This window comes from Strix aluco, chromosome 4 (genome assembly GCF_031877795.1).
Source record: "Strix aluco isolate bStrAlu1 chromosome 4, bStrAlu1.hap1, whole genome shotgun sequence".
NCBI classification, from domain to species: domain Eukaryota; kingdom Metazoa; phylum Chordata; class Aves; order Strigiformes; family Strigidae; genus Strix; species Strix aluco.
Window position 1 is genome coordinate 18,900,540 of NC_133934.1, and position 15,806 is coordinate 18,916,345.

General features: G+C 34.4%; 1 protein-coding gene across 7 annotated transcripts in view; it reads left to right on the forward strand.

The window, feature by feature from the left end:
- SLIT2 (slit guidance ligand 2) overlaps positions 1-15,806 on the forward strand; it is a 266,766-nt gene that overhangs the window by 231,754 nt on the left and 19,206 nt on the right. For 4 of the 7 annotated variants that reach the window (XM_074822234.1, XM_074822235.1, XM_074822237.1 and 1 more), the window contains 5 exons: positions 3,217-3,243; positions 12,010-12,103; positions 14,002-14,139; positions 14,231-14,471; positions 14,808-14,938. In XM_074822234.1, the coding sequence (XP_074678335.1) occupies positions 3,217-3,243; positions 12,010-12,103; positions 14,002-14,139; positions 14,231-14,471; positions 14,808-14,938 (631 nt within the window). The remainder of the gene's footprint in view (positions 1-3,216; positions 3,244-12,009; positions 12,104-14,001; positions 14,140-14,230; positions 14,472-14,807; positions 14,939-15,806) is intronic. The other 3 variants (XM_074822236.1, XM_074822238.1, XM_074822240.1) reach the window with 1 other exon arrangement.

Below are 15,806 nucleotides of genomic sequence, written 5' to 3' on the forward strand. Positions count from 1 at the left end.
ATCTGAGCTCTGGAAGACTGGGAGGAGAGGTGAACTCCTGAATTAATTTCATTTATTGAAAAAACAGCTAACCCCTTCTTATTCTAAGGTATTTCCATCATTAGTTCTACAACCTACTGGATTGCTCAGATGTTTTAGGGTATTCAAATTTAAAGTCAGTATTTAATCTTGGAAGCCCACAGTGACTGAAGATGATGGAACACAAGTGTAAGAAATAAAACTTCATAATTAATACATGTATTCTTCCAGTACTTATGCTGGGTAAATGTTTTGTAGAAATTTCCCCATACAGAATACCTAGAGCATATACAATACCTACAGCAATACAGGTTAAAAGTATAAGTAGCCAGAGTAAGGTATTTAAGAAGTGGATGGTCCACATCTGGAATAATAGACATAATCTTCTGCTGAGACAAAATACTGTTTTGCCAAGTACTGATACCTTAATACCTAAAAGCAATTGACAACTTAAGCCTTAGAAACAAATAACAGGTAATGGCATCAATAAGTAGAGACGGGTGTTTGCTATTTCCCCTATAACTAATATTTCAGGTATATGTGAATCAAGCTTCAGCTCACCTGGGTTCAATTGCTATCTCCTTTAAAAATGGGATCAGGTAGTCTACTGTGTAGGCTGGAAGAAAGCAAACCAAACTCATATCAGTCCAGTGTTCCTGTTCAGTGGCTTCATGCTAAGAGGTTTTCTTTATCTATTAGGTAGAGGACAATCCATTTGCAAGGCATGCCTCCTCTGCAGCTTTGCAGGTGTTTTTAACCTGTGTTCATTTTTTCATTTTCAACATTGCTGTAGGTGCACTTCACTGCTAGAGTCAATAGCTTGCTGTATTCACAGGATGACATGGGAAGGACTGTTTTGTATTAAACATCCACGGAGTGGACACAAAGGCTTGTTTATATGTGCTGGCCTAAAACATTGATTAAGTGTTCCTGCTGCATTTCTGTAGTATTGTCATTGAAATGTACATTTTACATTTACAATTGAAACAATTGTAGCATTTGTCTATACATCTATATGGTTAGCGCAAAAAGGGCAGCATAAACATTGGTAACATTTTTGATGTTTGTATGCTAGTTGTGCTTCTTTATAGTCAAAATACAAGAAAGTGTATTTTTAATTGGATTCATAATTGTGCATTATTCTAAAAGGAAAATACTATGAGTTTACATAGCAAGTCTTTTTGTTTGCTCCCTCTAATTCTTTCAGAAAGAGATTTGCTTTTACGGATGCAATGCCTACTCATAATTGGTACTGAAGTCAGTAGGTCATGTGAGTAGGTGAGAATCTTCTCACCAGCACTAAAATAAATCAAAACAATCTACTTGTAATCAGTAATTTTAGCTGTTCTGTTTTTTAAAAATGTCAAGAATTTGCACTATCTCATCAGATTTTTTCAACACCTTACCAAAACCAAAGACACATGTATTTTTTTAAACATACAACACTAGAGCCTCAACTCATTTTATAGACAAATTGGGCAAAAATTTTAGCAAAAGTTCAGGTTTTTCATTCCACAGGATACAGTACAGAATTCTACAACATATTATCTATCTTAAAAAGCCCCTGAGTATAGGATACGGTATGTGAGTTCCTAAGTCATTTTTCAGATTAATTGTAAGGAGAAAATATAAAACATTGAGCTAGTCAAGGGGTCTTCACATCCGTCATCCCTGATCTTGCATAATAATTAAATAACCTTCAGAAGTGTTAAGAATTAGACTGACAGTAGTCCAGACACATCAGGATCTAGAAATGGTTGTGTTCAGAATACAAAGTAATCTTACAGTTGCCTCAAGTGTGTATGAGGTACCAAATTATTTACAGGATTTTTTTTTTCTCTGGCCTACAGCCTGATTTGAAAGATAAATAACAGAATCCCTGTCCAGTATGGATACAGTGATTTTCATGAGGAACTTTGTAAACATTTGGATTTTGGTATCTGTTCTAACAGGTTAAAATCAGATATGCATATTGCTAATGTCTTTTTTAATGAGAGGTATTTTTCACTAAATGAATTCATGTACTAGCTGGGCAAATCAGATTAACTAAGAGGAAAACAGGCTATATATTCAGTAGGTTAAAAGATTTTTAAATTCAGAGATATTTATCTTTAGCTCGGAAAGCCCCTGAGCTGGAAGTTGCTGGAGACAGAGACAGTATACATACCAGGAAAATACCATCATAGGCTTGTCCTGTTCTTTTTTAATTCCATTGGCAATACTTCGAATTGTCTGTGTTCAAGATGTTACAGCATATATGTACTGAATGTGGAAGTGCACCAGCCCAGAATATTTTTCAGGGTGAATGGTTATCTGCAAATATGCTTTACATTTCAGTAGTACAGTATAAGGAAGAAGTCAACTGAAACCTGCTGGTGTGAAATGTAAATCATTCTCCTTTAAAGTTTTATTTTCATGTGGAAGGCTTGTTAGAATCTCAATCTCAATCTGAAAATACATACAAAAACTACAAAAAATGTTGTAAAGAAGTTGCAGTGCAAAACCAGTCACTTTTTGACTTTTCTAACATTCCCTTGAAAATTGACACTTCTCAAGTACACAGTGTTGATTTAAAAACAAACCATTAAAAAAGCTTATTATGTTGTTGCTTAAGAATCAGGAATCCATTTTTCTATGCCTTAGTTAAGTTTTACAGTTACCTCCACAGTTACAGGTGGAAAGGCAAAGAATGGTATTTGCACTATACTATGAGCTTTCTTAAGATTACAGACTGTAACTGTGAAACGCAGTAAGCAAATGGAATCAGCGGACACTCAGGGTGTCTGATGAAACCTTGAGAAATAAAACACTGAAAATACCTCACTATGTCCTGCACTCTTTAACCTCACTATTCTCCTAACATTATCATCTCCTTTATTTTAACCTCAGTCCAGTAAACTTCAGGTCATTTTATGTACATTCTATAGATTACAGATGATCATTTCTCTTGCTCATTATCATCAGTCATTAGATCACAGATCTAACTGATCCAGAAGTAAAACCTTTCTTATGCCACCAGTGGCATGTACTTCTTATCTTTTCTGTTTGTTTTGCTCTGCTGTAGGTGAGACTCTGAAGCTTGCTTCATTTTGCTATATCAACCTCTCTGCTGCTATAGTTGTGCATTAGCTTAATGTGCTATGCTGTTGTATTACAATGTAAAAAGTCTCTTGTCTCTTCTGTCTTTGTCACTGCAAGCTGCTAATCTGAATGAAGTGGAAAAAGGTCAGTTGTCTTTTAAGCCTATTTTCACTTACTTTGGTTTCTCACTTTCCTTTCCTTAAAGGTGCATGGATTTCAGTTCTTACAAATGATCAAATAAATAGTATAGAGATATAATTTAGAAAGCTCACTGCAAATCCTCAAATTAGGCACTTGGCTCTTGCTGTGAATACATATCAAATGAATGTCGTTGAAGATGCAGATCACTGTGCAGGAGTACGTTAATACTACGTTCATTGTCTTTTTTTCAGCTGTATTAAAAATTTGTGCAGCCACTGATAGGACTAATAAAAAAGTTTACATGGTGATCTTCTGAAATCTTTATTCTCATCATCTTAAAGACATACCTTGGTTCCGTTCTAATGTATTCTCTGTTTTATAGCACTGTTTTGCTTTAATTTCTTGGTTAGATTTTGGTACTAGAAAATATGTTGGAGTATAAAATGGCAGTTTTCTTGCTCATCATTTCTGTGGCCTTTTTTTGCTGTAAATACCTAAAGAAACTGAAATGACCACATTAAGATGAGGCTATGGTACAAGAAAGATAATAGTGGAGAGATTTATGACACTAACTTTGAGTGTTCCTGATATTTAATTTTCTTTTAAGTTTCTGCCTAATACCTATCTCACTAACAGAGATAAACCATCTTCTGTACAATCTGATCACCTATACAATCCGAGAGCTATCATAATCAGTGATGACATATTTATGAAGTTACATATTTAGTTTTAAAAGCAAATCAATCATCTTGCCATTAATTTAATTTGATCAATATATTGTGCAGTCTATAAAGCAATATAGTATTTCACTAGCCATGAAAATAACATGTTGAGCAAGGCTGCAATTACACCATCTATGTTGATTAATTTTGACATCTGATGAATAATTCTTACAACTTAAACTCAGAGCCTAAATTCTCTCTGTAACTGATGGAGAGAACAAGACATTTCCAGACAGTGATTCCAACCACCAGTGTTACATGCTTAAAGCTGTATTCCTTTTAGACGTGTTGCTGTACTTCCATTTTATTATTACTTATCTGGATAGCAAAGATAGACTCCTGTTTTTCTTTCCCCTTGACACTTCCAAAGGTATTTTTTCTACATTGTGCTGTTACTATCCCAGTATGAAACTGGTTGATTTTATAAGAGTACTTGCCCCTAGAAAAACTAGGAAAACGGCAAGCTCAGTATAAGTAAATATAAAAGCTGAGTTCTTTGTTATTCTCAGGTTTAATTTAAAAACAAAACAAAACAAAACGAAAACAAAACCAAGCAGATTACAATAACTAGTTTGACATCTGTGATTCATGGATAAAATTTTGCTTTGTCACTGATTTCTAGTAGTGTAAATTACAGAATTTTAGGACTTCTGGAAATTAAAAGAAAAACTTAATTTCTATGTTCATGAAAAATAGCTTTTCAAATGGAATATAAAGGGAGGATGCTACTACGAAGAGACTCAATCTCCCTTTCAAGTTGAAGCAGCTGTTACCTGTGTATAATTAGTCTTGCTGATAGTTTAAATGTCTTTAAATGTGATTAAAGGTGGAAAGGCAATGAATTCTAAACAGAACTGTAGTCACTGTAAATGTTTTACACAAGTGTGAGCTATAGCATATTAAAATTACTGATTATATCAAGAACAAATTCCTCACAAACAAATTGTCAAACACCCAGGAGGTGTGAACTAAGTTGATCCCCAAAATTAAGCAGATGTGTATGTGATACATGCTTGTATTAGCTTGCCAGCTGAACATGAAAGTTATTAATGGTCTATACGTTGCTTGGAGGATCAGTCAGTTTTATCATGCCAGACATCTTTTGTATTGTGACAGTAGAAGATTTTTTTTAAAAAAAGGATAATTTTAAGTAATTATCTCAGTTTAGGGAAGCCCTAGACATAGAGGGAGATTTTTTTTTTATTTGTTTCAAAACTCCATTACATTGACTTCTTGCTACTATAATAAAGGAGTTGAGTTACTACTTTCAATTCACTTGGTAATCGAATAAGTACCTGCCTAAAATTTAAGCATGCAAGTAATCAAATTCAAATCATACCATGTCAAACTTGATAAAAAGTTTAATTATTTCATTAAATCAGGATCATAATCCTCATTCTTATAAGAACTACACATAAGTGTTACAGCTTCTTAGAATAAAGAGATACGTTTGCTACTCTTGCTTTTCATCACTCATTGTAAAATTTTCTGTTCCATCTAGCTTAATATACTTCAAATTACTATTTTATATTAAAAGCTCGACTATTAAAGTAATTTTACTGCATTTTCATAAAGGGGGAATACACATGATATCCTTGGCAAGCTGAACTACACACTTCTAGTTTGATCACTGCCATTACTGATTCTGGTCTATGATCCATCCTTTCATTTTCCTTGTTGTAAAGTTACTATTTCTTTGTTGTTGCTAAACAGCATATGTAAAACAACTAGAAATGTTAAACTAAATAAGCCACATCTTACACTGAGATCCACAAGCATGGTGGATAGATGAACAGAGTTGAGCAATGGTGAAAGATAGGAACAGTCTAGCAATGAATTGGATCTAGAATTTGACTTTAAAATTAAATTCCAACAAAATGTTCAGATTTGCAGTTATAAACTGCATACTACTGTGAACTTTTTTTAATTGTGAGCAACATTATCCCTCATATTTTTATTTGTCTTTTCTGAATAATGAGCTCAAGACTTTAAATAATTTACATTGTCTCCTGTTCATCAAACTCAAGACTTCATAAAAATGCAGCACTTTTCTGTATATAGTTTGTTAAATGGCACTGACATTTTCCAACCACTCCTACATTCTATTGACTATCTGAGTCAGAAGTAATTAAACCAAGACTTCCAGTCAAAGACTCAGATAATAACACCTAATTGATAAAACATAAATATGTCAGAAGTTAACTCACAATATATCACAACCAAGCTCAGAAGCTGGAATGGACATATATGTACACATATAAAATCGTGCTATTCTAGCAATTACCAGTAAGTCTGTAATACATGTTATTTTAGCTTTGGAACTGCAATAAGTCTATCAAAAATCTGATTTTGATAATTAAAAATGGCCATTCTTTCTTTTGTATTCTGTCTCTAGTTTTTATTCTAATATTATACTCAGCTTTGCTAATATTCTAGTGATTTTAAGCTTGTTTTTTCAGTAAGCTTGCCTGTAATTAGCAGTGTGCTGTTATATTCAGAAGGCCATGTCCATTTGTGTTACAGCTCTCCTCTTCATTCAGAAATATAGTGGCTGACATTGCTTTTTTTAACTGTATTTTGAATTTATTGCCCAATTATTCAAAATAACAGTGATGTAAATCCTTTTTCACCTCATTGCATTGTTCCTCATTATTGTTGTACTACATGTCATTATATATTGGAAAATCCAGAGTTAAGTGTCTGTTCAGCCTTGAGAAGAGAAGGCTTAGGGGAGACTTTATCACCATGTTCCAGTATTTAAAGGGTGGCTACAAAGAAGATGAAGACTCCCTTTTTACAAGGAGTCAGATGGAAAAGATGAGGGGTAATGGGTACAGGTTACTCCTGGGGAGATTCCGAGTGGACCTGAGGAAAATTTTTCACAATGAGGACAGTCAGCCATTGGAATAATCTCCCCGGGGAAGTGGTGGATTCCCCAACATTGGACACTTTTAAGATTCAGCTGGACAGGGTGCTGGGCCATCTTGTCTAGACTGTGCTTTCGCCAAGAAAGGTTGGACCAGATGATCCTTGAGGTCCCTTCCAACCTGGTATTCTATGATTCTGTGATTAAGTTCTCCTGTGATTTACAATCTCAGCAATTTATATCTGAATTAACATACAGAGAGGAAAGACAAACTGACCTCTGAATCTAGCAAACATAACTTTGGTTAGTTAATCAAGGATTACACACAATTCATCATCAGTGTTTAATAGTGTTGTCTGGCTGTTTACGTCTGCATCATCCTCTATATCTAGCTTCAAAATCTCAGTAAATATTCCAGTCTTGACCTTGGAGGGTTGGGTTCATTTGGACCACACAGAGTTCTGCTGGTTGCAGTGCTAGTCCATATCAGAATCCAGACTCCCTAGATTAATTAAGCAAGATGTCTTAAGAAAAGAGTTATTGCTGGTTCTAATTAAACTTTGGAAGCTTTTCATAGGATTTTTGACACTTTATCCACTGCTTATTTTTAAACAAACTAGTCTGTTCCTTATTTTCCTACATACAGAAATGTTTCTATCTTTCAAAAACATTACTTAGCCAAGCTCTTACAGAAGCTTCAGTTACAATATTATTAGATGAATAAAAGAATGTACACATACATTGGTGTCAGGCTTCCATGAATTGAGACATTTGTTTCACAATTTTTTTTCATTATTTTGAAGTATGTTTTTTAAAACATTGTATTATGCTTCCTAAATCAGAGAACTCTCTAACATTTGCTTCCAGTAAAGCCAAGGAGCCTAACTTGGCAAATCTGTTACTTCCTTCAATGAGTGTTTCACTTTCATCACTATCTTTTCATATAAGCAAAATTACTTTCTCCTCTTCACCTTGTCTCAGTTAAATTCTGAATAACACACTGGTTATTCAGTACGCTAAAAGAGATGTTGCTTTACCAGGAAACTATCCTTCAGTGGTTCAGACTTCATGTCATGTATTTTTACTGATCTTTTCTATTTTTCACAAAGAGTTATATTTTGGTTATGGGAATTCTCCATTCTGAATACAAATCTGTTAACAATACAAATGAAGACCTCGCACTTGGGTTATTTTGGTTTGTTCTTCTGTTATTTATATTTTCATTCAGAAATACAGTACCTGATGTATATGTTTTGGATTACATCTTGTATTTTCTTGGTTTTATTTTTTACCAATCCTGTGTGCAAGTCTGTCATGAATGCTACTCTTTCTTTATAATGGAAGTTTTTACTTTACGTAAAACTGACGTCTTTGTTCATAGGGTTTTTTTGTTTTTACATTATTGTTTCACTACATGGACCACCATGTTTACCATGTCCTTTCCTTGATTCCTGTTTCCTTTCCTAGGCTAGTTGCTAACAGACTGTTTAACTGAAAGCTCCCTCCAGTCATATGATTCTGACTTATTTCACAGTGCATACAATTTGCAAATGCAAGGGGAAACTTTCCTTCCTTTTATGCTGTCACAGCACAAAAAGCCCTGTCTTTTAAAGACAAGTGAGTTTTTGAATCATTGTTTCTCTTCTTTTTCGGTCTGTGCACTTTTCTACAGAGTACTCAGATCAAAGTCTAACCATAATCTCAAAAATACCTGATGATGTTTGCAAGCTGTTTGGCTGCATTACGTCTGGTAGTGCAACACTGATCTTATGATTTGAAGTGGACATTTTTCAAAAACGTAAGGCTGTTTCAAACTTAAACTTCCAGTTTGACCCTCAGTCTCTATGCAGGATTCACAGCTATGACTTGGGAATTAAGACTTTTCAGGTGTCCCTGAGCCTTTCATGAGGTGATTCAGCTTTCAGTGTAGTTCAGAAGATATTAAGGCCATCAACCTATGATTACTAAATTGCAGTTTACGCTAACTAAGAAACCCAGATGGAGGGGAAAAAAATTTAAAAATGGACAGGCTTAGACACTACTCAGTAAAGCTGATTGTCACACAAGAAATTTCAGGGGTCTGTGCCAATAATAATCTAAGTCCTGACCCAATTACTATCCCGTAGCAAAATCAATGCCAGTTCAGTAAAGTTGACAGCAGTGGTAAGATTGCTTGCTCCTATTAGGCTAGACCTAATTTGCTTTTTTTATATATTTTGGGGATTTTCCACTGAACTTTTACTGTAAATCTATCTAGAGACAGCAAACCTTCAGCCCTGCTTGAAAGATAGGCTCAATATGTCACTTTCAGAAAGTCTCTGGTATACTGTTACAATTAATAATCTTGGGAATGTTTAGAGGTGGTTTTGTCCAAGTCTTGTAAGTACTGAACAGCCATAGTTTTATTATTTGTAATTGGAGTGTCATATATTTTGCAGTTCTGCATGTCATTTAATGCCATAATAAGATAATTTGTATAGGGTGTGTATATATATATTCGTATATGCACATATATGTAGGCACATATATACATTTCTAAGCCATGGGAATGTGTACAAACTAGGTTAAAAAACTAGTGGGTTTTGCTTATTCCACTCCATGTTCCTGAAAATCTAAATTCCCTGTTCCCATGTTTATATCTCACTCCTAAATGTTGCTAGCTTTTAAACGGATTTCAGCTATTACAAGTTCTGCAAACTGACTAAATGCCATGTGAAGAATTACTTCCTCTTATATATGTATTTGTTTGAATAAAACCCTTTTAAAAGAGAAAGGGATCTGGTTTTTGTTTGATATATCACGGGATGCAAAGAATCCCTGGTATTCCAGGATAACATAACTGTCATAACAGTTGCACATTTCCAGACCAATAAGTCCATTGAGAATTTGAAGATGCTTCAAGGACAGAATTAAAATCCTTTCTATTAGTCATCTTCAGTGGCCTGCATTTGATCTTCATTCAGTTTCCTGCAGATATTGACTAAGTCATGTTGTTACTGTCAGTTTTTCTGAGGACTGTTAAGTAGCTTGTGCATGAAGGCCATTTTCTTGTGTTAACTCAAAGTGTTATTTGGTTTTTGCAGGTAAAATGCACTACTTGCAAATTAATGTGCTATCAAATTTTTTTTATTTTTAAATCTTTGTGTAGAACCAGTCTGGATCTTTTGGATGGCTGCAAAGTATTTGTCTAGCTGGTTTTGGTTCTCCTCTCATTTTTGAAGATTGTAGAGGTCCCATGTCTTACCGCAGTTAGCATACATATTTCAGATGTGTTTTTATCCAGCATAGCCATCTTTGTCTCTGGTTCAGTTTTGCCTCTTTCTCTATCCTTGCTTTAAAGTAGACTGTTCCTCAACTCTCTTTTTTTTTATTTGTCCATTGTTTGAAATAAGTTCTACATACCCTAAGAGAGAAGTCCTGAAAATAATGTCTCAAGTCCTGGGTAGTCAGTATTCATATTCATGATATGCAGTTTTAAACACTAGTATGTAGGCACACTTGCTGTGGAAAGGACAAATTTCTCTAGAGGATCTGTTGAACCTGTGGGGAAAGAAAAAAAAAAAACAAAAGACAAATAGACCTTCAACCATCTATGGTTGCTTTCAGTTTATGATGATGTCTAATTCCAGAGAAGCCCATGTAAGCAAGAAGCAGCTTCTGTGTGGTGCTAGGTACTTGGCAAGGAGCAGTGTAAAATGTCAGAAACCTTACTGCTTAATGACAGTAGTAGCTGATGAACTGATACACATACACACACACATATGTATTGGAAGATATTTTCATTCATATACTCTCTCCAAAGCCTCCATTCCAATGTTGTTATCCTATGCCTTTCTCCCTTTTTCCAATCTACCTGTTCCTGATTCTACCCAAATTCTGTCCCTAAATGGTCTGTCCTTCTTTCTCCATACTGCATGCATGGTGGTGCTGTCCTTATCCTCAGTACTGTGTTAACAGTTACAGGAAAGAGGTGAACCCATTATATACTATTTTAATCTCAGGCTGGCTTCCAGCAAAAACTGATTCTTCAGCTAACTACACTGCAGACTGCTACCGCACTCAGATAAGTAGAACTGAGGGATACCAAATATTGTGCCTCTTTGAAGGAAAGTTCAACTTGAGCAGTGAAATTATCTGCTCATCCACTGCTATCTTCTGCTTTTTTCCTCATTTTGGTGCACAGTTCTACTTATCTTTGATCACTAGCTCATGTTTTATTACTTGACAAATGCCAAGAGGCAACCCTACTCCTTCCTAAAAACTTAAAAATAGTTTTAGGGCCTGATAGATCTGTGAGTCCCTGAATTCAGCAGGCACAGGGTTTGTTTTTGATTATACATACATTCTTCATATGGATGTTGGAATACCTATCTTACAAACCAGTGATAAACTTTGTGAGTGCACTATTCATGGTATCTTCTGATTAGTTAGTCAGGGAACAAGAAGACATTGTTGATCGGTTTACACACCTGTAAGTGTTTCGCTGTCATAAAGTTGCAAATAAAATAATATTTTAACCATATTAAAATATTTACAGATTATACAACCCATGTTGGAAATTAGAGCCACTGCTTCTAGCAGCAGGGAAGGGTAGACACTTGACATAGATATTTTTTTTCTTTTCACAGAACAGATTGTAGATAATTGTAGTACATTAACAAATGCAGAAATTGGACAGACGTATTTAAGAAAAAATAGAAAGCAAGTTTTCATTTTGGGATAATTGGAATTGTATTGACATGCAGTGATATTAACAGGTTTTCTCAGGTAATTATAGTGCAAATCTGGGTGTTTAATGTGCTTAGAAATAAGTAAAAGAAAAGCATACTGATGGCTTCTTTGTTCTAGTGAGAAGAGATTCAGTCACTAGTGTTTGGCTATACAGCAGAACTAGATAAATATTGTAAACGAAAACAACTTTTTTTCACAAAAATATATATAGATAGATGATTGACATTGAACTAATTTTGTTTTATAAAGGACTTATCAGAAAGATTAGTATTGTTATTATTTATTAATATTTATTAGTATTTATTATAAAAGTAGTATTTATTATGATATCATGAAGTATTTAATTTTCAGTGTTAAAAAAACTTGTAGCAGTTACTTTTAAAATAGAAACAGCTAATTTCAGGTCACAGTGATATTTTCACTGAATTGACATCATACATTACATTTCAGGTGAGCTCTGTGAGGAGAAACTAGATTTCTGTGCTCAAAACCTGAATCCTTGCCAGCATGACTCAAAGTGTATCTTGACACCCAAAGGATACAAGTAAGTCTAAAATATTGTCATAGTCCAACTGAATCTAAATTTCTGAGTTTGTCTTGCTTAACTTACTTTCCTTTTGTTTTAGTGGAAGCAAGTTCTACTCTCAAAAATCTAATTTCAGTTACTATCAAGCGTTACAGTAGAATAGGCCATTATTTTCACGTAGATCTACTTTATTATCTTAAATATGTTTTACTGAATTTTACTGATCCTTAACAGTTCTAATTCTAGTCAGATTTTAAATAGGAATGCAGAGCAGAGCAGTTAGTCTACATGACAGTCTATACAAAACCTTTTCAGTAGCTTGGACAGTAGGAAAATAATTGCATTTAATTGAAGTGGAATGATTATAATACTTACTGGGAAGTAATTGTGAAAGAGAAGGCACACTGGAAGGTATAAACTAAAGAAGTCCATCCCCAGAAAAAATAATCTTCAATTACACCGTATCCTTATCATAACTAATTAGTATGCACAGTTTAAAGTGTCTTTAATAGGCTTTAGGTTAATAAATATAGGAAACCTGCAGCTTTCAATTGTTGTCATAAGCAACTGTTTTATGCACAGTATGCTCTTGTGCTAAAATCTGATTTATTCTCATTCCTACTACTTACTGAACAACATTTTATTTAAAATATGGCAAATAATATTCAAATACATTAAATATTCAAATGAACATGAAATTAAGTTGATAGTTTTCAACTGGAAAATGGAAAACTTGTTGAATTTCAATTGTTGTGTGTTGTTTATTGTCTTCTTGCCACTTCAGTAAACGTAGTTTGGCATCTTATACTTTACTGCCTAGTTCATTAATCTTCCATGTAACTTTCTGTGATTTTAAATCAGAAAATAGCACATGCAGTAACTTCAAGAATATATCTCACTTAGTCAGCTTTTTAATAGCATGCTTTATATTCTTTTTTCACTTTTCTTATTTGGATATGTTGTTGAATAAAAATTGAGACATATTTGATTGAAGTACTTAATTGAAAGTTATACAGCTATTTAAAATCATTCTTACCACTTCAGAGCAAATGCTAGAAACTAAAACAACACCAAGGAGGGAATCACAAGACCTAATGAAATCAATTACATACATCTTAATTAAAAAAAAAAAAAAATCACGTGGATGCATGAATTTGTAATCTTTTCCATTCATTTTTTCACAGGGTTCTGGGCATTCACTCGGTCTAATAAATGAGAATTTCCTGAAGAAATGCCACTAGCATTAACAATGAGAGTTGTATGGGGAAAGAAAAAACCAAAACCATAAAAATATTACATACTGTCTTGAGTATATGCTGTTTCTAGTTCAGTGTGGGCTCAGGGAGGACAGAGGATGTGTTTTGAGACTTCTGTTAGTCCACTAACCATGGAGATATTTAGAGTAAATCAGGCTGGTGAAACTTCAAGGGGAAAAAATTTATACATAACCTCTAAATGGTATAAATGGACCACTGGTCCATTCATAGCTGTTCAGTTGGCAAAGAAAATATCCATCAGTGTAACGCAAGCCTTGGATTATTTGTCTTGGTTTCAGCAACTAAGAATATTGATTATTTTTAGTGTTTGCAGCCGCTTACAACATCCTGTAACATTCTGCATTACTCATAAATTCCAAGAAGAACTGTCAAAATGATTCATGAGGGCTCTCTAGATTTAAAGCACAACTCTTCAATATAATGGCAGATGAGTACGCATGGGTAACTAGTAACTGTATTCATTACATATGTAGATTCCCCATATAATATGATTAAGCTACATAGTCTTTACACACAAAGTCACAGTAATGCTGTTTTTTTCTTGAGTTTTAAACAATTCAGTAGTTCCTTAACTTTCCCATAAGCACACTGTATTGTTAAAAGGCACTATGCTATCCTACTTGCTCTCCTGATTCACAGATGTGATTGCACACCTGGATATGTAGGTGAACATTGTGATATTGACTTTGATGACTGCCAGGACAACAAATGTAAAAATGGAGCACAGTGTACTGATGCAGTTAATGGATATACATGTATTTGCCCAGAAGGATACAGGTGAGAGAGATCTGAAGACAGGACAAACATGTATGTCTTCTGTCAAAGTTGGGTTTTTTTGGAAATACTAATTTTTTTTGTTTGTATTTAGTGGCTTGTTTTGTGAGTTTGCACCACCAATGGTTCTACCTCGCACCAGCCCTTGTGATAATTACGAATGTCAAAATGGAGCCCAGTGTATCATAAAAGAGAGTGAACCAATCTGTCAATGTTTATCAGGCTACCAGGGTGAGAAATGTGAAAAGCTGATCAGTATAAACTTTGTCAACAAAGAATCCTACCTACAAATCCCTTCAGCTAAGATACGCCCCCAAACCAATATCACTCTACAGGTAAGATTGCTTGTGTTGTAGATTCTGATCTGGAAAAGACTGTAAATGACTTTTCGTGGTGTGGAAAATTAGCCAAAGTTGTCATTGGCTCACTTAAAGAGCTTTTCACAGTTTGAGCTAAAAATCTAGAAGAGTCACTGGAATAACTCTATATTCATATTAAAGTAGATGGGCTTATTGATAGGAAGAGAAAGAATTTTGTCAGGTTGTCCTTCAAGGAAGAATTTTATAGTGAAGTAATAGACTATGGCAGTAAATTCAGAGATTCACTTAATACAGCATTTTGATTTAATATTTATTTTTAGTTCTTTCTAAGTGTTTCTTTCTTTTAACTAGATTGCCACAGATGAAGACAGTGGGATCCTGCTCTACAAAGGAGATAAAGATCATATAGCGGTAGAGCTGTACCGGGGTAGAGTGAGGGTCAGTTATGACACAGGATCTTATCCAGCCTCTGCTATTTACAGGTGAACCCAGATGAAATAGATTTCTAACTGAAGCAAAACATGTATTAATTCCTTATATCAAAGTCACATTTTTGAATAGATGGCTGAAAGAAATATATGTAAATTAATGTATTGTCAGACATTTAAAACCTATTGCCAACAGACATGATTTGGCTTGGAAAATAATGCAGATATGTCAGAAAGATAATATATTTTCAATCCATTAAAACTGAGTAAGAGTTAGCTTTCAGCAGAATATTTATACATTTGTGTAAAGCTCACATGGAAGTGAAGTTTTTCTCATTATGTTACTGCCAAATAATTTCCTAGTGTGCAGGCTAAAGTGCAGAACTATACTGCATAAGCAGAAATTAAATGGAAGTTTCTCTTCTCTTCTGTGGTAAGCAGTCTTATAACATGGGACTTTTCCCTGACAAGTGAAGAGAAAGCTAAAAACTTGATTCTGAAAAAAGGCACTACCCTTGAAAAAGAAATGGGTTTTGCTTCCAAAGTCATTAAGAGACAGAATCCACATCTGCTTCTGGAGCATAATTTTTCAAGTTTTTTTAAGTCAAATTTCTCTGGTTCTCTGAAAAATTACCACCTGAATTTCCGGGGAGGTTTTATGTAACTTCTCAAGAATTTGCAGACAGACATTGCAAGAGTGAGCAAAAAACCAACAGGCATCAATTCTTGGCCTTGACTGCCCTATTGTTGCTACAAATGCATTCAGAAGTAAAGGGGAAGTGTTAAATGAGTTTTCCTTGAGTCTTCTTTTTACTGTATTTACACCTTTTGTGTTATAAAATTATATCTAGTTTATATTTACTTCTGGAGCTTGTAGCAGCTGACACTGTTCTGCATTCTAGTAGGGACATTTCGTTGAAAA